Source organism: Orcinus orca, chromosome X, assembly GCF_937001465.1.
Source record: "Orcinus orca chromosome X, mOrcOrc1.1, whole genome shotgun sequence".
NCBI lineage: Eukaryota > Metazoa > Chordata > Mammalia > Artiodactyla > Delphinidae > Orcinus > Orcinus orca.
In genome coordinates, this window is record NC_064580.1 from 39,533,407 (window position 1) to 39,558,339 (window position 24,933).

At 43.2% G+C, this 24,933-nt stretch overlaps 1 protein-coding gene across 1 annotated transcript in view; it reads left to right on the forward strand.

Moving 5' to 3' along the window:
- The window catches only part of LOC101272725 (amine oxidase [flavin-containing] A), a 71,442-nt gene extending 46,698 nt beyond the window's left edge, over nucleotides 1–24,744 (forward strand). Inside the window, exons 6-15 of the mRNA XM_004283410.3 lie at nucleotides 4,704–4,845; nucleotides 7,816–7,965; nucleotides 8,394–8,553; nucleotides 9,421–9,517; nucleotides 13,141–13,194; nucleotides 16,986–17,043; nucleotides 18,546–18,643; nucleotides 21,037–21,148; nucleotides 21,354–21,416; nucleotides 21,603–24,744. Coding sequence (XP_004283458.2) covers nucleotides 4,704–4,845; nucleotides 7,816–7,965; nucleotides 8,394–8,553; nucleotides 9,421–9,517; nucleotides 13,141–13,194; nucleotides 16,986–17,043; nucleotides 18,546–18,643; nucleotides 21,037–21,148; nucleotides 21,354–21,416; nucleotides 21,603–21,749 — 1,081 coding nt within the window. The 3' untranslated portion in view covers nucleotides 21,750–24,744. The remainder of the gene's footprint in view (nucleotides 1–4,703; nucleotides 4,846–7,815; nucleotides 7,966–8,393; nucleotides 8,554–9,420; nucleotides 9,518–13,140; nucleotides 13,195–16,985; nucleotides 17,044–18,545; nucleotides 18,644–21,036; nucleotides 21,149–21,353; nucleotides 21,417–21,602) is intronic.
- The last annotated feature ends 189 nt before the right edge of the window (nucleotides 24,745–24,933 follow it).

Consider the following 24,933-nt stretch of genomic DNA (forward strand, 5'->3'; position numbering starts at 1 on the left):
GGTATGTGTAGATGGTATCTTCCAAGAATAAGTCAGTTGATGGAGGAGACAGGAAGAGTGGATGCTGTGGGGAGATGATATCTTCCACGAATAAAGTCAGCTGATGGGTGAGACAGGAAGAGTATGGTGTGAGGGGATGGTATCATCAAGGAATGAGCAACAGTGGATGGTGGAGAAAGTAAGGATGGATGATGTGAATGATGGTATCTTTCTGGAATGAGCCACAGTGGATGGGCATAGGTAGAGAAAGGTGGATGATGTGACAGGATGGTATCTTCCAGAAATAAGCCATAGTGCATAAGGGAGACAGTAAGGATGGTTTATTTGGTGGGATGGTGTCACCAGGAATGAACCACAGTGCATGGGGGAAAGGGAAAGGATGGACAGTGTGGTGGTATGGTATCTTCCAGGAATGAGCCAGTTGATGGGAGAGAAAGGAGGAGTGGGTGGTGTGAGAGGATGGTGTCTTCCAGGAATAAGCCACAGTGCATGGAGGGAGACATGAAAGATGGATGGTTTGGTGGAATGATATCTTCCAGGAAAGAGCCATAGTGCAAGGGGAGAGACGGGAAGGATGGATCCTGTGGGGGATGTTATTGATACCAAGTCCAAGCTCTCTTTGCTTGCCACACGACAGGCCAATGAATCGCAGACGAGATGTTGAGGCAAGGAATATGACTTTATTCAGAAAGCCGGCAGACCGAGAAGATGGCAGACTAGTGTCTCTGAAAAACCATCTTCTCAGAGCCTAGATGCCAGTTTCTTTTATAGAATCAGAGAGGGAGAGGCGGTGAGGAAGTAAAGTAAAAGGGCCATCAGTCTTGCAAAACATCTCCTGGAATGACCAGCCTCTGTGAGGGGATGTGTTAGTTTCTTCTTTCTTGCAGCCATTCACAGGTGGGCGGGGTCAGATGGCCTCCCTGTGAGCTGAACAGCAGGGGGGCAGGGTTCCCTGAGGCAGGCCATTATGTATGATTAGAATAACAAAAGCAACGAAAAGCAAAGGTTAAAGTCAAAGAAACAGGTCCAACGTAGAGTCCGATTTAGCTCTACCCTGTTACATTACATTCCAGGATTAACCCATAGTTGATGGTGGGGAAAGGATGAGTGTATGGTATCTATCAAGAATGAGCCACTGTGGATGTGGGAGACAGAAAAGATGGATGGTGTGGGAGGATGGTTGTTCTAGGAGTGAGACATAGAGGATGGGGGTTGGGGAGGAAGGGTGCATGGTGTGGAGGAATGGTATATTCCAGGAATGAGCCACAGAGTGTAGGGGGAGATGGTAAGGATGAATGAGATAGGGGATTTATGTTCCTGGAATGAGATGCAATTAATGGGAGCAGACAGCAAGGGTAGATGGTGTGGGAAGATGTTGTCTTCCAGTAATGAGTCAGTTTTGGGGAGAGACTAGAAGTTTCCATGGTATCTTCTAGCAATGAAGGAGAGTGAGTTGGGAGGGGTGGGGGCAGGGGCCGACAGGAAAGCTAGATGGTTTGAGGGGAGGGTATCTTTCAGGAATGAGCTACAGTGACTGTAGGGGGAAACAGGAAGGGTGGATGAGGTGGGGGCAAGGTATCTTCTAGAACTGAGACAAGTATTGGGGGAGATAGGAATGATGCGTGGTGTGAGAGACTCCATCTTCCAAGAATGAGCCACAGTGGATTGTGGTTCTATGGGAAAATATATGGTGTGGGAGGATGGTATCTTCCAGGAATATCGGTTAATCGGAGGGAGTCAGGAAGGATGGATGGTGAGGTGAATGTTTTCTTCCAGTGATAAACCACTGTTGGGAGAGGCAGAGTAGATGGTATCTACTGGAATGAGCCAGTTGATGGGTGGAGACAGGACATGTAGTTGTGGGGTGAATTATATGTTCCAGGAATGAGTTACAGTGTATGGGGTGAAAGAGGAAGAATGGATGGTATAGGATGTTGATATCTTCTAGGAGAGAGCCACAGTGATCGGGGGGCAAGATACCATGTCCCCACATCTTCCACCCTGCTTGTCTCCCCTCACAGTCACTGTAGCTCATTCCTGGATGATACCATCTCCTCATACTCTTCCTGTCTTCCCCCATCTACTATGGCTCATTCCTGGAAGATACCATTCCCCCCACCCATCCACCTTTCTGTCTCCCCCTACCTGCTGTGACTAATTCCAGGAAGATACCACATTCTCACACCATCCACTATTCCTTTCTCCCCCATCAACTGGCTTATTCCTGGAAGATACCATACTAACATACAATGAACGCTCCTATCTCCCCCCTTTCTACTGTGATTCATTCCTGGACCACACCATCCCCTCTTTCTTCCCCCCCACCGCATCACTGTGGCTCATTCCAGGAAGATACCATTCACCACATCTTCCAGGAATGAGCCACAATGGGTAGGGGAAGAGGGGAAGGATGGATGATGTGGGGGGATGGTATGCCTAGGATTAAACCATAGTGTATGGAAAGGATAGGAAGAGTGAATGGCATGGGGGGATGGTATCTTCCAGGAATCAGTGACTGTAGATGGGGAAGACAGGAAAGATGGATGATGTTTGGATGGTATGTGCCTGGAATGAGCCATAGTATGTGGGGGGGAGACTGGAAGAGTGATGGTGTGAGGAGATGGTGTGGTCCAGGAATGAACCATAGTAAAATGGGGGGAAACAGAAGGGTTGATTATATGTTGAGATGATATCTTTCAAGAATGAGCTAGTTGATGGGAGAGACAGGAATAGTGGATGGAGTGAGGATATGGTATCTCCCAGGAATTAACCACAGTGAATGAGGGGAGACAGGAATGATGAGTGGTGTGTGTTTGTGGGGGAAGGGTGTCATCTTCCAGGAATGCACCAGTTATGTGGGGGGGGGGTGTCTACAGGAAGATTAGATGGTATGGTTGTGTGAGGAGATGGTATCTTCCAGGAATGAGCCACAATGATGGGGGATATAGCAGGAGTAATATAGTGAGGGAACTGGTATCTTCCAAGATGAGATACAGTGGTTAGGAGGAGACAGGAAGCCATTGGAGTGATGGCATCTTCCAGGAAGGAACCACAGCGCTTGGTGGGGGAATGCTACAGGAAGAGTGGATGGTGTGAAAGGGTGGTATCATGAGGCATGAACCACAGTGATTGTGAGAGGAGACAGGTAGGGTGAATGTTCTGGGTGCAAGGTATCAGGAAGGGATGAGCCATACTGGATGGGCTGTACACACGATAGATGAGTGATGTGGGGGATGGTATCTTTCAGGAATGAGCCACTGTGGATGGGGGTGGGGGACAGGTTGGTGCATGCTGGGTGTGAAGAATGGTATCTTCCAGGAATGAATCACAGTGTATGGGGGATACAGGAAAGATGGATGATGTAGGAGGATGGTATCTTCCAGGAATGACCTGCAATTAATGGTGGGGGACTGTCAGGAAGGATAGATGGTGAGGGGGATGCTTTCCTCCAATGATGTATCAGTTATTGAGAGAGACAGGAAGAGTGAATGGTATCTTAAAGGAATGAGCCAATTGATGGGGGATATAGGACTGAAGGATGGATGGTGTTGGGGGATCATATATCTTCCACAAATGAGCACAGTGGATGAGTGGAGATCGGACATGTGGGTATGGGGAGGATATATGTTCCAGAAATGAGTCATAATGAATTGGATAAAACAGGACCAATAGATGGTGTGGGGTGTTGGTATCTCACAGGGGTGAGCCACAGTGATGGGGGAAGACAGGAAAGATGGATGATGTAGTGAATGGTATCTTTCAGGAATAAGCCATAGTGGATGGAGGAGACAGGAGATAGGGTTAGTGGCGGGGATGATGTTCCAGTAGCGAGCCTTAGTAGATGGGGAAAAATAAGGAAGGGGAGGGATGGTTTCTTTCAGGAATGAATCCTGAATGATGGGATGGATGGAAGGATAAATGGTTGAGGCATGGTATTTTCCAGTTATTAGCCACAGATAATGGTGGGAAATGTGAAGGTTGGATAGTGTGGGAAATGCTCCCCCACCCCAGTATAGGGAACAGGGAACAGCTTCTGAAGGCCCTGAGATGGGGAGATTGACACGTTTTAGCAATGAATGGAGAGTATACCTGGATCATAAAGATGCCATGAGGAAGTGATGGAATGAGAGTTTGGAGAACTCTTTGACAGGCTGATGGTGCAAGATATATTGGCCATATTCAAGACTTTTGACTTTTGCTGTGAATGTCACTGAAGGATTTTAAGCAGAGTGGGGTTTTATTTGTTTGTTTGTTTTTTAAGTTTTGGACTGTTAAAAGACTTAATTGGCTGTAATGTAGAGAAGGATCATGAGGGCCCAGGAGCAGCCGCCATTGTTTTAAGCCAGGTGAGGGGCAGTGGTAGCCTGGACCAGGGTGGGAGCAGGGGAGGTATTAAGGAGAGAAAGTTTGTTCAAATAAATGCAGACAATATCCTTAATGAACTCTGACAAGCATATTAACCCTTTAGATTGCATTGGGATTAGCATGTTTGGACTAACCCATAATTTCCTAAAAGTAAGGGAAAAGTTTATTTTCCCCAAGAGTTAAAATGTGCATTCCTTCAGAAATTGAGTCCATGAGTTGTTTTTTTTCAAAAGCAATGGAACTGTTTTCCAGCCATGCTAAATTGTGTTTTAAAAAGGTAATGTCCTGTGAAGCATGTACGTATTTACTCCTGACTTCCGCTCTTGTTCTGTGACCAGGACTGCTAGGCAGTTTGCATCTCTCTTTGTGAATATCAATGTGACCTCTGAACCCCACGAGGTGTCCGCCCTGTGGTTCTTGTGGTATGTGAAGCAGTGTGGAGGCACCACTCGGATATTCTCCATTACCAATGGGGGCCAGGTATGGAGTGTCCATTCTCACACCAAACGTCATTTGTGATTTTGCCCTCATCGAGTGCAGTACCTTAATACTTGCTTCTATATTTTGAAACATGAGTGAATTTGAAACATGGATTTTTGAAACGATCTCCAAAAAACTTTTCTGAAAACAAAATATCTCATTTCCTTTTCTTGTTCCTGAAAATAAGTTCACAACTAAAGAATGTTTCATTTTGAATTAATTAGGTTTGAGGAATTCAGTTCCTTCCTTTTGGAAGTAGGTAAAATTAGACTATTTATGTAGGAGGAGCTAAATTACTAAAATCAACTTATTTCCAAAAATTTCTAGTACTTGTAAAATTGTACTTCAAGTCATCTCTGTTCCAGACATGAGGCTTTTTTGTCCCATTCTGTGTCTCGGAGTTATTATTTTATGTTAACTGTTATAGAATGGAAGTGACTATTCTTTCTTCTAATTCAAGTGATTTATTGGTTACTCTTTCAATAGTAAATTCTACATTTTGGCTTCTAAATTTTTGCTGCCCACTAGCATTTGCCCAGCTTCCATACTACTTCCATTACTGATGAATGAACTCATTTGACTCACTGGCTGGACACACAGCAAACCAGTGGTGAAACCAGAATCTTAATTCCCTGATTTTCCAGATTCTGAGATTCTTTGTTTCAAGGCTATCCTTTATCGGAAGAAAATGGATATCTCTTTTCTAGGAATGTTATGCCTTGATGGGCTAAGGTTTAATTAGGATCAGTTTACTTCTAACTTATGTTCTGTTTCATAGTGTGAGGTGTAGGGTCCTTGTCAAGTGAGTGAAATGTTCCTCTCCTTGGGAGATCTCCAGAAGTCCCCAAGTTGTTCTTGTGGTCCCAAGAGTTATTGCCCATTTGACCCTTAGCTTTAGCAAACTTAAGGCAGTTGCATTTTTTAAGTGTCTTTACACTTAGAAATCCCACATTACTCTTTTTAACCTATATTTTACTTTCTGAGATATCGTGACTCGTATTTTATATTTACATCCCTCATTCAGGGGAGCCAAGATACTTCTAGGCAAACTCCACATGACCTTTTGGAGGGCACAGTTCACATTATGAATCTCAGACCACTATCACAGTATCTTTACAAAGAACTTAGACTTATCCTTTAATAGTTTAGTTCCAGAAATACTAGACGCGAAGGAGTGGATAGTGAACACAAATGGAAATAGTTCATGGTCTTTCCACTATACTAACATTCAAAGTAACTCTTGGAAAACAGAAGTCACATTATAAATTAAATGGTCCCAGTTTTGTGAGGAAGGATGGATCATGAATTTAGGGCTAAACTGCTTTGGGAATATTTTTATAAAGAACTGTGGTTGTGTCATTAGAACAATAGCCAGTTATTCAAGTGTAAGAATCATTCTGTGGCTGCTGACACAGGCTTTCTGGAAGGTGATTGTCAAATGTTGGGCTGTTCTTCAGTCTACCTACATGTATTTGTAACCATTCAAAGAATCTTCTACAGCAGGCTAAAAACATTCCCCCTGGTTCTTACAAAATGCACTGTATTAAGGACTGACCTTAGATTAAGCTGGAAGCATGACCATGGTGAGTGTAGCAGATGGCAGTAGGGCAGAGCACTTGTGGTCTTACAGAGCTGCTCAGGGGAACTATTTCACAATGTCTGGAGGAATAGGCAGATGCTTAGTCTTCACCCTTCGGCCCCCGCAGTGACACTTCCAGGCATTTTGGCAAAAATTTCTCAAGAGCTGAGGTTTGGATTCTTAGAACATCATTGGGTGATGACCAGGTGATCCTTGAGAGCACCATGAGCCTGTTCTGCCTAGACAACCCTGGGCTGGGACTTTAAGAAACTGAGGGGAGTTAGAAACCGCATCCCCATCTCAGTGAAACTAGAAAAAAATAATTAATTAAAAAAAAGAAATCTTCTGAAAGTTTAGATTCCCGTACAGACTATGAAGCCAAGGCCCCCCTACCCATCGGCTGCTGGGTCACATGTGGGCCTTTTTGGTTCCAAAAATCACGCAACTTCATGTCTGCTATATTGTTTGTGTCTTCTAATGAGCCTAATGCCAGGGCCTTGCCCATTGAAGGAGATCAATCAAGGGTTGTTGTCTTGAGTTGAACAGTTTTTAGCAAAGAGAAGGTCATTATAGTTTGTGTTTATACTTGGAACATAAAGAATAAAGACAAAAGCTTCACACATAATCTCACCCCGTCTACTGTTAACATTTTAATGTATTTCCTCATTAAGATTATACCATATAAGTGGTTTATATATTTTACTTTTTCACTATTAAATTATTTAAAATATCAAAAAAAAAAAAGAAAGAAAGAAGCCGCATCCCCTGGGAGAAGTGCAGCATCCTCCCTGTCCCAGGGTTCCCTCCATGCACTGCACTCTTGGGCACTTGAAGCCCACGCACTTGCTGTTATTTGCATTCGGTCAAGGTGCCAGTGGTATAGGGGAACCTTCCTTCTGATTCTGTGATTTTATTTTAAATTTTTATTGGGGTATAGTTGACTTGCAATGTTGTGTTAGTTTCAGGTGTACAGCAAAGTGAATCAGTTATACATATGCATATGTCCACTCTTTTTTAGGTTCTTTTCCCACATAGGCCATTACAGAGTATTGAGTAGAGTTCCCTGTGCTACACAGTAGGCCCTTATTAGTTATCTATTTTATATATAGTAGTGTGTATGTGTCAATCCCTATCTCCCAATTTATCCCTCCCCTGCCATTCTGTGATTTTATAAGCTGGTAACAGCTTTTCGTCACCAGACGCTGTGTAGAGCATGATGATTGAGGTATCTTGGTAGACTGCCTCTGTCCTAATGAGTTCTTCCAATAGTTAAGGGTGCAGAGGGTGGAGGTATGGCTGTGACTTTCTGGAGGTTTCTGATCAGTGGTAAATATGATCTTCCTTCCTTGGGCTTTTATAACATTTCCTTTCCTGCCTGCCTTCTCCTGTAGGAACGGAAGTTTGTAGGTGGATCTGGTCAAGTAAGCGAGCGGATAATGCACCTCCTCGGGGACAGAGTGAAGCTGAGGTGTCCTGTCACCTATGTTGACCAGTCAGGTGACAACATCATGATAGAGACATTGAATCATCAACTTTATGAGGTAATTCAGTTTCGTCAAAAAAGAGCATATATTATGGGGCTTCCCTGGTGGTCCATTAGTTAGGACTCCCCGCTTGCACAGCAGGGGGCACAGGTTCGATCCCTGGTGGGGGAACTAAGATCCTGCATGCCGTACATCAAGGCCGAAAAAAAAGAGAAACTTATATTAAATAGGTCTCCTGTCTTCTGTAGCTTCTAACTAAATATAATCCAAGCAGTGGCGTAATTAATGCTGGCGTATTTCTGACTCGGTCTTCCAAATTACCAGACTTGGTCGACTGCCTTATTCTGTTTTGTTGCCTCACAGTGGCCTCATACTGTACATTGTTACCGCTTACTGTCATTCGAAATGGTAAATGTGATGTTTCACGCTCCCCGCAAAGACTGCGACTCAGGTTTGAGATGGTATCTTGTGTCTGTGTGTTTTAGTGCCGATACGTAATTAGTGCCGTCCCTCCAACTTTGACTGCCAAGATACACTTCAGACCAGAGCTTCCTTCAGAGAGAAACCAGTTAATTCAGCGTCTTCCAATGGGGGCTATCATTAAGTGCATGATGTATTACAAGGAGGCCTTTTGGAAGAAAAAGGGTAGGTTGCACTTATTCATGTCTAAATTGTATTAAGCAAAGACCATGCTCTTTTAGGAACATTTTATGCTACACACTGAACAGAAAAAAAGATAAGTGTTTCCAGCTGGTAGAGAAAGGATCAGAAATCTCAGTCTGTCCACTCCTCATAGCCCCGGGCAACACAAAATGACCCCAAGAGCGCTTGCTGGCAGTGGGGGGGAAGGAAGAGGTCCCTCTGGTCGCGGGACCACATTGCCCAGACCCCTGGCATATGTCTCACCACTTACTCTTCATGAGCAGAGACAAAGGAGCACCATGGAAAGAGCACTCCTTTGAAGTTACACATCCCTGCGCTCCACTTGCTTACTAGCTGTGAGGCCTCAAATGACACTTCACCTCTCTCAGCCTCAGCCTCTGTGTAAAATGGTAATGAGACCTGCTGTTGGGGTGTTGTGAGGATAAAATGAGGCAGAGTCTGGGCAGATATGGTGTCTGTTGTTGCTAAGCCTTCAGCTCACACTCAAAGGATTCCTTCCTGCCACTTCTTCCATGGTTTCACAGGGGTGATTCCCTCTAACACACCCCCCTCTTTCCCACGTATTCCAGGACTCCAGGGCCATCTTCATTTTACTCATGCACTGATCATACCTGACCTTTATGTAAAGGTCACCGAGATGGGTCATTTTCTAATGTGTCTGGGTGACCAACCAAACATCCTTGTATAGTCAATGTGCGTATTTAATAGTAAATAACTTCTAGAGTTGGGGCAAAGACCAATAGTTTAAGATTTGCCTTCCTCTTAGCAAAAGAGTTATATATATATATATATCCCTCTTAAATCTCTGGTGGGGTTACTCAGTCTCCTATTGATTTTCTTCTGGTTAAGATTACTGTGGCTGTATGATCATCGAAGACGAGGAAGCTCCGATTTCAATAACCCTGGATGACACCAAGCCAGATGGATCGCTGCCCGCCATCATGGGGTAAGTTAGAGCTGGGTGTTCTGCATTTTTCAAGCTCTGTTGATGTATTGGTGTGTGTGCTGGCAGAACATGTTGTTTTGCACTAGAGCTCAAGCAATGCTAAATAACCCTACAGACAATTTATGTCATGTTTCCATGTATGAAAATATTAGAGTATGTGGCACAAGAACACTGAGAAACTTTACTAAAATTAACACCACTTTGAACTTGTGCCCATATGTTTCTTTCCCCCATAAACTTACACGTGGAGGACAGAGAAAAAAACGCAGCTAGACAGGCGGGATGGTAGACCACCTTGCCTACAGGATGTTGACAACCATTCTGGAATGAGAACTGTTTTATCCTGTAAAACCTTCCAAAGTTATGTTTTCTGGGCTTTATTCCTTTCTCCATTCTAGACATCACTACCTAGCAAGTGTCAATATGTTAATTGTTGGAATTCCCTGGTGGTCCAGTGGTTAGGACTCCGCGCTTTTGCCGCCGAGGGCCCGGATTCGATCCCTGGTCGAGGAACTAAGATCCCACAAGCTGTGTGGCACAGCCAAAAAAAAAAAAAAAGAAAGTGAAGAAAAATATGTTAATTATTACCCTGGGAGATAAGATGGATGACTAATGAGGAAGTGCAGTTCAAAGGAGAACCAGGCCTTGAGCGTAGGGCACTTTTTCCAGTAGGTCACTCTATGGCTACTTCACCAGGGATGGTCCAGGGCAAGGTTCTGTGTCTGGAAGAGGAGAGCTCTTTTTCTCTCCTGCCATCCCCTCACACAGCTGCTCTGCCCTCTGGAGACTAGGGGTCCAGAGAGGGAATCGGAGCTCCCACAAAGAGATTTCTAAGGAGTGCCGTAGCCTCCCAGTTGCCATGCCTTTTAGTCCTCCTCAAAGCAATACAAACAAAAGGGCTATTTATTCTACCACATTGCAATAAAAGAGCACAGCTTCTATAGCAGTCAGTGACTTTAGAAACCAGTGGTTTTCCCCTTCACCCCGAGGAGAGTTGAGCTCATGTGCATTGCATCACTGAAGGGAAATTACAAAATCAAAAGGAGCAGACCCATGACCCTAGGGACTTAGAAAAAGGCTATGCTACTGGACTGCCAACAAGACATTTTATAACCACTTCTCTGGCTGTAAAATATAAGAAATAGCACCAGCCTCCCTGGTAAGGGCAGGTGCTCACAATGTAAAGACTATAGGAACATTGCACCCTGTTCATCTCTGACCCCCCTGGGCAAGAAAATACATAGATTGTTTGGGCAGTTTGCCGTCGCCTTCTATGTGCCAAAGAAATGCAGGAGGTTGAGGTAGAGGTTTCAGGAGACTTGTCGGTCAAGATCAATCCAACTATAGATGAAAGAATATTGATGTTCTTCTTGCCCTGGGTATTAAATATTGCGGCATCTGCTCTTCCGGCATTTCTTTACGTTTTTTAACAAGGACACGTATTGCAGAAGCCTTCTAGATGGTAATGGGCTTATTTAGGCAGCTCCTAGAAAGTGATACTCTGATCTGTTTTATCTGGACAATCGCTTCCACCCTGTTCTTGCCTTGAAGCTATATTGCCTCTACCCTGCTCTTTGCTCTAGGCAATGAAAGCCTTGAAGACAAGGGGTGGTATAATTGCCCAGCACTGTTTGTGATAACTAGTGCCTTTTGGAAACTAGAAAGGACCTTGTACTTTAGAGCTGTGAAATGTTCCCAACCCAAAGCCAGGATGTTTAATTTCTCCAATAAAACACCAAAGGAAGTTCAATGATAGTTGTCCGTTGTTACAATTAGATCAAAGAGGTTATTTCATTCATGACTTGAGATTTGACAGATATAGCCAAACCTAACTGCCCTTTATTTTTTTTTAACATCTTTATTGGGGTATAATTGCTTTACAATGGTGTGTTAGTTTCTGCTTGATAACAATGTGAATCAGTTATACATATACATATTTTCCCATATCTCTTCCCTCTTGTGTCTCCCTCCCTCCCACCCTCCCTATCCCACCCCTCCAGGCGGTCACAAAGCACCGAGCTGATCTCCCTGTGCTATGCGGCTGCTTCCCACTAGAAAAGGGAATTGTAAAAAGCACCCAAGATCTAAAAGGGTTTTCAGATAAATCATTTAATCTTTTATCAGATGTTGGTGATTTTCATTGAAATACTGCGTAAGTCTAAAATGATTGATTCTTGCAGAAACCTAAAATTTAACTAAAATCATTACCAGCAAGCCACAACATAAAGTGTTAGTTAAATCAACCAAAATCATGACTATGTCCCCAGAAGTTCAATGGTTCAAATTTCTTAAACAGTCCACAGCTTTGTATCTTTGCTTCGCAGAATGATCTCGAATAACAACTCTAAAGGAATTGCCAATCAAATTGAAGAACAGTTTAATTGGGAGGGGGGCTTGAGGGAGAGGATGAAATACCTGTTTTCAGCCCTCACATTTTCAGTCTTGATCTACTTGTCTTTTCAGTCTAGAACAAAAAAATACAATTTTAAAACTTTTTTTAAATGGAGAAATAATTTCATTGTCCTTTAGCTCATTTGGATTTTTTGAAAGCTTTCTAATAATAGCATCACTAAGGATTTCTTGTCACAATTCAATTCTTTAAAATATACATGCAATTAGTAATATCAGTATAATAAATAGAATCTATTTGATTAAAGGGAAGCAGAGAGATTATAACTGAGTTTTACTGAGCCACTGAATTTGAGGACTATGCTAGGCCAGTTTTCCAGGAAGCCAACTCGGAGACGGAGATTTGGGTGCAGGAGGTTCTTCAGGAACTGCTATGGGGACCGCTACCTGGGGGGAAGGGAAGGAATCAGGATTGAGCAGAGGGAGAGGCTGGGCTCTGGTGTTGCCCCAACAGAGGCCAAAGCCATCCCTTGGGAAACTCTGGAGCGGGGATGGCCCTTCAGAGGTGTCTGCACTGAGACGAGGGGGTGGGCTTTGGTACCCACCACACTCCGGAGCCAGTCATTCTGGGAAGGGATGGGACCTTGCACCAGGCAGTTCTCTGCTACAGAGTGCAGTTGCTAGGGAGGGGTTTGGTTGTGAGCTGAGGGTAATGAGCATTTGGTCCTGAAGAGGGATCTGGGTGGCCCACCATGGCAGCCACTACAGGCACTTTTTTTTTTTGGCCACGCCTCGTGGCATACGGGATCTCATTGCTCCCCGACCAAGGATCGAACCCGTGCCCCCTGCAGTGGAGGCACAGAGTCCTAACCACTGGACCGCCAGGGAATTCCCAACAAGCACTTATTGATATTTGTTTTTCCAGCTTTTATCAAGTACTTGGCAGACAGCAACAGTCATTACCAGGATAATCATTTAAAGCAACATTAATTCATCTGACAGTTCATTTCCTACTGTATGCCAAGGACTGTGCTAAACTTTGGGGGTAAAATATTGAGTAGGAGGTGACCTGTTGTTTAGGATCCCACAGCCTAGCAGGGAGGACAGAGAGGCAGATGAAGACAGTCTGGCATTTGCTCTAGTAGAGGGAAATAATGGGAGGGTGTGGGAGAGTTTATTAATGCTGAGTAGGTGGAGGCAAGAACACTTTAAAGAGACAACTCTTAAGATAAACCACTGTCGCCTAATCGTTCAAATGTAACCTCTCTCTCCAGCTTCATCCTTGCTCGAAAAGCTGACCGCCTTGCTAAAGTCCATAAAGAACTAAGGTAAGTATTTACACCTGAAACGTATAAAAGGTTAGCTTTATATTGTGCTTGTTGCACTAACAACAGGATAACAGCATTATGAAAAATGCAATAATTCATTAATCTCAAAATCTCAACAAATCAACCTTTTTGTATTTCACTACGCCCCCTTGACTCAGTCCTTGCCCATATGCGTGTATCAATTTAGTGTCACATCTTTGTGTTCATTTTACAGTGGTTGAGAGGTAGGCTTTCCCGGTAAATGGATGGAGAAAAATCATTTTAAAAAGTTAGCTGTGAATAAAGCTTAAAAGGACAAGTCCCAATCACCTTGCCAGACCATTAGTCTTTCTCCAAGGTTCTCTGACATGTACTTTTTCTGAAAAGCAAATCTTTACATAGGTCTTCCAACCTATTCCAACTTGTATACATAAAAGTATGCTCCTTTGATTATCTGGGGTACAGCTCTGATGTTCCCTTCTCCCAAGAGCTTCCCAGTAGAAAACAATTATTTTAGGACAATGGCTTTTTTCTTTTTTTCTCCCTTTCTCTCCTTCTGTTTTGTTGTATTCGTTTTTTTTTGTTTTGCACTGGAATCCTTTGTTCAAGTAAAATCTTACCTGGAAACACTCATTAGGCTGTTGGGGGGCTGCCTCTGGACATTTCTGGGCTTCCCTTCTTTAGGGTAACCCTAAATCCTTTGTTAGCTTTTGAAGAAGGCCAATACGCAGGCAAATGTATACTTCTCTCTGCATTTGATTTAAAAATTAAGCAGCAAATCCGCTAAGCAGCCCTTGCTTTGAGAGCTACTTTGATGACTTTGCAAGTCAGAGAAAGGCCGCAGAAGTTCCCACGTTTGCACACGGATTTGTTTATTTGAGCAGCCGTGAGATTTGATGTCAGGAAGGGGGAACCCTTTTGTTGTTCGCCTACTCACTCAATAGAGGAAGAATTTGGGGGTCCAGTGATGGGGAATGATTTGTTCAAGGCTCCACCGTTAGCTTCTGACAAAGTCAAAAATAGCATCGAATGTGTGCTTTTTTTCATTACGTCACACTAAGCTTGACATTTTCTTTTGGATTTCCTGCATTCCCTCCTTATTAATAGTAAAATAAATACCAGCCTGGATGTAGACATTTGGTTATGATTCCACATAGTGGCTAAACTTCTCAAAATTTTTATAAGGCAAAAACCCTTAGAACTCCGAATGTCATTGACTAAAGTAATGGTTCTCAGCACCAACCGCATCAACATTTCCCAAAGAATGTTTGGAAAATTTTTCTGAGGCTGGTAGATTATGATTTGGTAGGTTAGGGGTGGGGCCCGAGTACTTGTATTTTTTAACAAGCTTTTTCAGTGATTATGATGAGCAGCCAGATTTAGAAACCAGTGGGTAAATTCAACTTGCACAATGACCTCTTTTGGCCATCATTTAAAGTACGCTCTGTTGGGACTTCCCTGGTGGCGCAGTGGTTAAGAATCTGCCTGCCAATGCAGGGGACACGGGTTCAAGCCCTGGTCTGGGAAGATCCCACACGCCGCGGAGCAACTAAGCCCGTGCGCCACAACTACTGAGCCTGCGCTCTAGAGCCCACAAGTCACAGCTACTGAGCCCACGTGCTGCAACTACTGAAGCCTGTGCGCCTGGAGCCTGTGCTCTGCAACAAGAGAAGCCACCGCAATGAGAAGCCCGTGCACTGCAACAAAGAGTAGCCCCCGCTCTCTGCGACTAGAGAAAGCCCTCGCGCAGCAATGAAGACCCAACGCAGCCAATAATTAATTAATTAATTAATTAATTTAAAAAAAATAGTAAAGTATGTTGTGTTATTTTTAGAGTCCAGCTAATCAATCAGTGCATTGCTCCAACATCCTTATCTTATATAACTTTTCTAAAAAATTTTTATATTAATGGGAGGAAGGGATGGAGAAGATAATTTCCTGATGTGTTTGTATGAGCTAATCCTTGACTCATTTAATAATGTGAAGTATAGTAAATAATGACTTATATTTCTATTATTACTAGTTTATTGTTCATGAATGAAAAATTGCCTACGAAGTAGGTTGATTAGATTTTAAGGTTCACTCTGTTTTAACAAAGATTTTATTATTTTTTATATACTGAAAATAAGTGAAGCATTATTAAGTTTTTCAGAATAATGATTGTCAATACTTTTCTTTTCTAACTGACTCAAAATGTCAGAATTATTTCTTGTAACACTCATGTGAAGTAGGTAAGAATCAGTCACCTATCTTATCATAGCATAGGAAAGATGGTACCATACTTGGCTGAAGATGGATTTTGATTCAGTAAGTTTTTATTGAGCACTTACTATAGGAGGGATGCTCAGGAGAGTAGACCCTCGACCTGCCATTAATTAGCTGAGTGATGTTGAGCCAGTCTCTTCCGTGCACTGAGCCTCAGCCTCCTCATGTCTGAAATGAGGGGCTTGGATTAGACAGAGAGAGACAGTCAGGTGGACAGTAGTCTTGAGACTTCTTCCAGTTCTGCCTTTCCTTTATCATTATTGATCTGTAGTATGAACAGCTCCTTGAAGGAGCTGTATAAATGGTGTAAGTGTGAGCATTTGGATAAATTTATAAAGTTACATTTTGTCTCACATTATTCAGAGAGATTGGGGACACATTTAAAAAATATTTTCTAATATAACTTGGCAACATTAAATTGGCATCTTTTTTTTTGGATGTGCTGCACGGCTTGCGGGATCTTAGTTCCCCGACCAGGGATCAAACCCGGGCCCCCTGCAGTGAAAGTGCAGAGTCCTAACCACTGGACCTCCAGGGAATTCCAAAATTGGCGTCTTTTAAAATCTGTTTATTACTAATAACTATAACCTTCCCTTCCCCCCTTTCTTCCCAGCTCAACATTGTTTTGCCTTTTGTCTCTTTAGCTTCTAATGCTTGTCTTACAGATTTGAATTAAACCCTTTGCCATATTTTTTTACAGTTGCTTATTAGCCTGTAAAAAATATTTTGGAGCACTATTTTAAAAAGTTTTATTGGGGGCTTCCCTGGTGGCACAGTGGTTGAGAGTCTGCCAGCCGATGCAGGGGACACAGGTTCGTGCCCTGGTCCGGGAAGATCCCACATGCCGCGGAGCAGCTAGGCCCGTGAGCCATGGCCGCTGGGCCTGCGCGTCCGGAGCCTGTGCTCGGCAACGGGAGAGGCCACAACAGTGAGAGACCCACGTACCACAAAAAAAAAAAAAAAAAAAAAAAAAGATTAAATGGGGACTTCCCTGGCAGTCCAGTGGTTAAGACTCTGCACTTCCACGGCAGGGGGTGCAGTTCGATCCCTGGTTGGGGAACTAAGATCCCACGTGCCATGCGGTGCCGCAAAAAAAAAAAAAGATTAAATGAGCTTTATATGTTCATAGATCTTTAAAACATAAATATAGGATAGTTAAAAGACACCATCATACTTACTATAGACTTGTAAAAGAGATTATTTTAGAATTTTACATATTCCAGAAAAGTGACTTAGAATCAACTCCTAAAACTGAATTTCATCTCATTTTCCCCATTTTAACTGAATAGATATGGTATTAGGTAGTGAAAGAGGCAAAAATGTAAAAGAGAAGAAAAATTCTGTTGCATCTTCAAAGCACATGACTGTATTCAGGAAAAGAGTTAATCTGAGTGCAGAGATTTATGGAACTGTTCATAAAGAAGGCCATTGATTTTCATTTTTCCCTTAATAAATCTAGTTCATTGGCAAGAGCCCTGGAACTCATTGTGTTTATTCTGTACTCATCAGTCATTACTTCCTTAACATTTTTTGGTTCTTTTTTATAGGAAGAGGAAAATCTGTGAGCTGTACGCCAAAGTGCTAGGATCCCAAGAAGCTTTACAAGTAAGAAATCCCCAGCTTTAATCCCTAGCAGGTTCTGCTCTGTTTGCTCTAAGTGGTAAAGCAAAGCGGATTCTGGTTTCCTGACAGTGTTATGAAGAGAAGGAATATGCTTACTGGAGGTTTAACTTCAGCAATCACAAAACACCATTAAAAGCTGCTGTCAGTGCATGCAATTTCTGATGCAGCAGTTTCCTGGGCTGTTTAAATGTTCACTGGATAACTGGCAGCCAGTTGTAATGAGAGGCGGGAGCTACAGGTATTATCTCCAGGGTGATTGAGATCAGTTCCCAGAGCAGAGGCCCTGCCCTCTTGTCAATGTCAAATGACTGCTGCAAAATAAAATCCCAGCTGTATCGTCATTTGTTGGTGAAGACACAGTAGTATATACTTGATAAGATAGACTGAATCTGGACTCTCTGCCCAGGTCAAAGTCATACTAATTTGTTTTTCTATCTGAAGACTCTATTCACACTTCATTTAGAAATTGCAGTGCTTTCAATCCACCGCTGAAAGCAATTATGAGAATGAAATTCTTTTTAAAGGCCCTACCAGATAGCTGGGGGCTCTTTCAGGGGATTATCTCTCAACTGTTCAAAGAATAAACTTGCAGAATGTGTTAGGGAAATCAGAGAAGGTTCTCTCATGTCCCTTGGGAAACATTTTTCATCTTTAATTGTTCCCTTTTTAGCAGGATTCCCATCATTCACGTTTCCAGCTGAGAGAAGGGGTTCTGAAAAAAGCCTTTTTCTTAGACACTGTGCTTTTCTTCTACCTTCTCCCTCCCACCCTTTTTTTTCCCGGCAGTAATGCCTTGGTAGATGGGGAAGTAAAGTCTGTTATTTAGAGAATGCGGAGATTGGAGCAGACCTTTCCAGAACCTGATTGTTGATGGGGTCCTAAAGACTTCAGAATCTGCATGGAGATGCCCTGTCTTCCAGATATTGGAATACTTCACGTCTCTCCTGGGCAAGAGGTTGAGAAAGTCAAAGTATACACGTTTTGTCAGTTGGTACCTCACAAAAGGCCATTACTTGGTACTGTCGTGTTTCCCCTTAAGTTAGAAAAACGGTGCTGCTTTTTTTTTGGTACAGACTATAATTTTATTTCTCACAGAACACTTAAAATCTTCATCCTCATGGATTTTAATCATCTGTAGCTATCCAACGTCTTTGAATACTTTCCTTATATTTTCTTAACTTCCCACATTTAAAGTCCCTCTTTCTGGAGGTAGAGAAGATTCATCTCTCAAGATTCCTAAGCAGTGCAGATTCTAACAAGGAGACATACACATGCCTTGAATCTGTAAATGAGAGACAGGAAGAGGTGGCCGTGAGAAGGCGACTAAATATTCTAGCACACGTGGTCGCAGAGCCCAGGAGCAGTGCTGCTTTTTTTTTCATGTAAACTTTCTGTTAAAGCAAAGTACATAAGAGCCTTTATTGTTGACTGGTGGCCTTTCAGCTTTGTCTTCCCTTTGAAATTTTCTCCCCATTTAACTGCAGCCGGTGCACTATGAAGAGAAGAACTGGTGTGAGGAGCAGTACTCCGGGGGCTGCTACACGGCCTACTTCCCCCCGGGTATCATGACCCAGTATGGAAGGTACTACCCAGATGCTATACCAGTTGATACAAGGCATGAGCCAAACTTAGAAATAGAGAAGCAAAGCTCAATGGGAATTTAAAAAAATAGCAATCAGCATTCTTATTTCTAATGTCCCAGATAGTTTGTATATTTCTGGATGTCCATAGGAAAAGAAGTATGTCCGTACATAGGACAGTAGCTGACAGCACATAAAATAATCGTAGAGCACTGGTGAGGATTTCAGATGTTGGCGCTACGTGTGAGAATTCTGCAAGCTGCAGTGTCCTCCAAGGGGCCTTCTCGAGCTCAACTAAACATTTAGTCTCGCACAGCTACTCTAGGCTCCTGGACAGCAGTCTACATAGAAGGACATGGGCTAAACATGTCTTGCCGGCAGAGCAGCATCAGACATTCCTCTTCACGGGGAAGCATCCTCACTCACGGGGAGTTGACACGCGTGCAAGATGGGAGAGTTCACCTTAGCTTAGAAGCCCCATGCGTCACAGGAGCCATGGTCTCTTATAACAGCCTCATAGGCAGTGTCCAGGGTCCCCGCAAGGGACATGCCCAGTTACAAGATGTACCACACTCAAGAAAGCCCGAAGTTATAGACTCTTCCCAGATCTTTACAATTCATGACAGTTTCCCATCCCAGATACAATTTACCAATGTGGGGATGCAAGAGAGCCATTTTTATCACAGGCAGTGCTGCCTGGCAACATATATGGCATTATACCTTCATCAGGTTTCTAGAGGAACAGAACTAGAAGGTTAACTCAAGGTCACGTGTGTCCACAGAGAAGGAAGAAGGGTTTGTTAACCCTTACCTTACATGAGCTTTTTGTTTGTTTTTTCTTGATTGAATTATTAAATAAACAATGATTTTAGTTCAATTTTAGGTTTATGCCAGAATCAATCATTTTAGACGTGTGCAGTATTTCAGTGAAAGTCATCAATATCTGATGAAAGATTAAATGATTCATGGGAAAATCTACTTAGGCCTTGGGTGCTTTTTACAATTCCTTTTCCAAAGGACAGTTAGTATTGGCTATTTGTGTCAGATCTCAAGCTGAGAATGAATAGCCTTTGTTAGGGATAACTGTATTGATGAACTGGAGTGCTTCTGGAGTCTAGAAGATGGGATGAGGATCATGAATAGCTGAAGGTAAGGATTTCTGAGTTGGAAAAAGGCATGACAGTGGGTTGAGGTGAAGGCCTTTGGGGCGGAGGTAACGGTTTAGGAGATTTCATGAAAGTGGCTGCAGACGTGGCAGGAGTCAAAGCTGACAAGGTAGGAGGTGACAGTTGCTCATTCAGCCCAACCTTTCCGTGGGTCTCTTCACTAGGACCTCTTCATAAGAGAAGGCCCATTTTGCTACCCTCAGGCAGTCTCTAGATAAATCCATAGAAACTAACTGTACAGAAGTTTGTTTTTTAATTGAAGTATAGTTGATTTACAGTGTTGTGTTAATTTCTGCTGTATAGCAAAGTGACTCAGTTATGCACTTATATGCATTCTTTTTTATATTCTTTTCCATTATGGTTTATCCCAGGACATTGAATATACTGTTGTTCCCTGTGCAATACAATAGGACCTTGTCGTCCATCCATTCTATATGTAATAGTTTGTATCTACTAACCCCAAACTCCCAGAGGTTGTTCTTTTTTTTTTTCTTTTTCTTTTTTTTTTGTGGTGCGCGGGCCTCTCACTGTTGTGGCCTCTCCCGTTGTGGAGCACAGGCTTCGGACACGCAGGCTCAGCGGCCATGGCCCACGGGCCCAGCCGCTCCGCGGCATGTGGGATCTTCCCAGACCGGGGCACGAACCCGTGTCCCCTGCATCGGCAGGCGGACTCTCAACCACTGCGCCACCAGGGAAGCCCACCAGAGGTTGTTTTTTAAGGAGATAGACATATAATCCTTCGGGTCTTTCCTTTGCTAGAAATCAGTTTCTCTCCCTGTCTTCCCACTCACCACCATGGTTCCTCCCGGCACCCTGGGAGTATCTGCATGGCTGGGGTCTGCAGTCAGATGTGATCTCATGAAGAACTCACCCCTTACTGTAGGTAGCAGAACGGGCTGCAAACAGGAAACATGCAGCACATAGATCTGAGTATGATCTTAATGCACGTTCTTATATTTCTAATTCTGGCTGGCTAGAAAAAGGTCATCATCACCTTTAGTGATTGACGAACTGACGGCCTGATTGTCTCTGGCTGGAAAGTTCAGATCCTTCGGTGCAGGCCCAGGAAACAAGGAGGAACCTTTCACCTTTGGCTGAGTTGCACGAGAGTTTTGGAAACAATCTGAGAGTTTCCTTGTCTTCTGCGGGGTAGATGAGGGCAGTGATTGGCTCATTGATCCTCAGCACCTTCCCAGGTAACTCTGTGTGACCTCTCTGTTCCCTTGAAGGGTGATCCGCCAGCCCGTGGGCAGGATTTACTTTGCTGGCACGGAGACGGCCACACAGTGGAGCGGTTACATGGAAGGAGCAGTAGAGGCCGGAGAACGGGCAGCTAGAGAGGTAAGACAGGAAGCCTAGTCACCCTCCCTCCCAAGTCCAGCAACATAGTTGGCATCTGGTCTTTCCAGATCTTACCACTGATGGTCTCTATGTCCACTTCTCTGCCCCTCACTCCACGCACGAGGCTCATCTGTGGCCAGCAGGGCCTTGAATCTGTCGAAGCTACAGAACCTCATTTCATAATACCATGGCCACTTTCTTTCAGGTCTTGAATGCTTTGGGGAAGGTGGCAAAGAAAGACATATGGGTCCAAGAACCTGAATCAGAGGTAAGTTTGGCAGCTCCGTCTGCATAGACCAGGAATTGCACGTAAAAATCTCTCATCTTCTAGCCTCTGATGTCATTGTAGATGCCACTCTCCAGGGCAGATCCACGCACTGATTTTACAGATATGTTTTGCCCCTCCTTGTCCATGTAAGAGTTTTCTGCTAAAGATCTATGTTCATTCATCCAGGATGTTCCCGCTGTAGAAATCACCCACACCTTCTGGGAGAGGAACCTGCCTTCCGTGACAGGCCTGCTGAAGATCGTCGGATTTTCCACATCGATAACTGCTCTGTGGTTTGCGGTGTGCAAATTCAGGCTGCTGACCCGATGCTGAAGTTTCAGCTTCATGCTTTCTGCTTACTCTTTCCCAGCATCATCAAAAGCAAAATGTTGACAAATTGAAAGGCTGTGTCATCGGATCATTTTTAAGCGCACTGATTTAACCCCTCAGTTTAATCTCAGTGTATCACCTCCTTAATTTCCGTAAGATCAAACTCCATCTTGTGATTTGTCTATAGACCAGCTCGTATTGATTGGTAGAAGATAACCTTGTGATCAATTTCTTAATTTCAAGAAGTTAAAGTTGACATGCTCATAAGAAACAATTTCTGTGTCCTGTTTTTCTCCCCTTTAACACAAAACGTCTGATGAACGCAGAAGTGAAGCATTTAACTTTCTCCCTGTAGAGGCCGAGTAGGTTAAGGCCCAGCCTGTGACTGTCCTTTGAAGTCCTTAACAAAGGGTGAAGTGTAGGCCCAGACCCCAGAGACTCACAGCTTCCTGAGGTGAGCAGCTCCCACTTTGGAAGAGGGAAAGCAGTGGAGGTAGGATTCAGGCCCTCAGACCAGTGAGGGGACAACATCTTGTGGGCAGCTGCCTCAGGAATCTCCTGACCACTTCTAATTCCTGTGAAGTTTCTAGACATCTAGGCTTCGTGCTGGTTTGTTTGTATTTGTCCTCTTTTTCTTCTTAAAGAGGACAGTGTTTACCAAGGTAGAATGCATAAATTGACTTGCTGTGACTCGTCTGTAGCTCCCCAGGTGAGCAGACTCAGATAGTGGCAAGAGTGTCCCCCAGGAGGCCTCCCTGACTCGCTCTGCGTGAGACCGACTGCAATAGGCTTCTTCTCGTCCTCCTGGAAGGTGGCTAGACTTGGCTTGTTGTCCATAACATTCTCTGCCAATTCCAGGGAAACTGTAGTTTCCTTTTTTCAGGTACACCCTGGCCTTCTGAAGGCCCCTAGTGGCATATTTTTTTTTCTACAGCCATAGTAAAATTAGGCAGATCTGTTAACTTAAACATGTCTTCAACATGGTTACCTTTGAGTAAATACCATCATGCCAATTTCTCTCAAATAAGTACTGAAATACATGACAAATTTCTGATTGTTATTTCTTTCTTTCTTTTTTTTGGGGGGGGGCCTGCTTTGAACACTAATTTTTTCAAAGTAAATGCTTTGGGCTCCGTGGGACACTCAGCTAAGAGCATCGAGGGGGCGCTGAGAGTGTTATTTCTCAAGACTATCAAATACTGAAAGGAAATGAGGGCTCTTACTATAACCCCACTTGCCTTAGTTATTAAGATTTATAAAAGACATGAAATTGAGTGATTTTATATATGAAGACTAAGTTCTCTGTCTTAGGAGAAATGTGGGCTCAGAACAGTGCTCACCTCTTATCTCTCCCATTTTAAAAGCTGTCAGGGGAGTTCCCTGGCAGTCCCGTGCTTAGGACTCGGTGCTTTCACTGCCGGGGGCCCTGGGTTCGATCCCTGGTCAGGGAACTAAGATCCCGCAAGCCCTGAGGTGCAGCCAAAAAAAAAAAGACTGTCAGATTTTTAAAAACCCCTTCCAAAGGTTTCAGCCATAAAGTATCTTTTTTTTAATATAAATATCTGGGAAAAATCAACACAGATGTGATCAAATAAAGCCGTTGAGAAGATTCTGTGGACTCAGCTACCCAGGTGGTAGATACCCAGTAATACCTTATCCTGCATCATTGATGAATGAGGCCTTTCATTTTGAATGAAGTTTCTAGCTAGCTGAAGCTTATTCTTTATGTGCCAAAATTTTTAAATCAATTAAAATTTTGATGGACCTACTTCCACACATTTATTATATAAGCTAGATTAAATTCCTTTTTTAAAATTAATCAGGTCAATCATTCTGCATCTGGATTATTTTATACTTTTATCATAGAGTATACCGTTTATAGTAGAATGATGACATTTTTAATAGTGATACCCTTGTCTTTGCCCCTGTACTAAATGTCACCCAGTTGTTTTATAGCTGGTGAGTCTGCTGCCTCTACCTTCTCCCATATTCAGTATTTCGTTTCATATCCTTTTTATCTCCATTATCTCCCCATAACGCAATCTAATCCGCTGTCTATTTTTTATCGAATGGGAATTAAACATTGCCAGAGGAGCCAACCCAAGTTTATTACATAATTAACCTTATTGTAAATCCAATATTACATCCTCAAAGCAAAGAGCAGGATTTTTCTGCCACTCTTTACCTTGCAATTGAAAAGTGTTTTAGCTAACTTGGGAGTTATGGTATTGTCTTGGATATGCTCCAGTACATAAGGACTTGCTGCATTTTATACCAAACTGCTTTGAGAAATCACATCCCTGATCTATTTCAGTTGTTTCTGTTTGCTTACTGAATAACTCGGTTCTGACACACCTTTTGGGAAATGCTGACTTCAACTTAACTGGCAATGGTTTTAACAGTCATCAGCTTGTTAACATATCTAAGTCTCAAATGTTGAAAGACTCCAGAGTATGTGATTTACCCTCTCCTCAAACTTTTTAGCAAACCAATTAATTCGTCCTAATTAGATCAGCCCCATTAAGCTACAGATTATCAAAAATAAAGGCCAGCCCAGGTGTGCCTAGGCATGAAATTGGAGCTGAGGACTCCCAACATACATGAGGTGGTCCAGCACCAAGATGCCATAGGTCTTCTCTTCCACCCAGAGATACTCAAGTCAGTTTAAGCAGCTGATCGAACCTGGCCCTGTTAAGTCAGCCGCTTCACAGTTCTGAAGGCTGAGTCAGCCTCACTCCATAGTAAGGTTGAGAATGAGATTTGAAAAGCTAACCTTTTTGTCACAGCTGTTAAATAAGGACTTATATTAGCCTGAAGACAAAATATCGAACGATTGTGAACTGTGTTTAGTTTGTGAACTTGGCGCCTAATGTTCTGTCTGAAACGTGCCCCAGTGCTACACGTGGGAGTACACATGTGTGTATGTGTTGCCATTGAAGTACGATTTTGCCTGTGTGGTACTGTTTTGTTTGTTAATAAAGTACACTATCACTTCTGATTCAGACCTGGCTCCTCTATTTAGGTGATGGTTTGAAGGTTAAATGGCTTCATATAGCAGGAGGTCACAATAAGACGTTGTCCGTGGAGGATGGGCTTAAAAAGCCACCTGGTATTGACTCCAAATTCTCAAAGTTCAGTTTGACTTTTATTTTTTTCAAGGTTTCCTGGGAGCTGATTAAATGCTAGA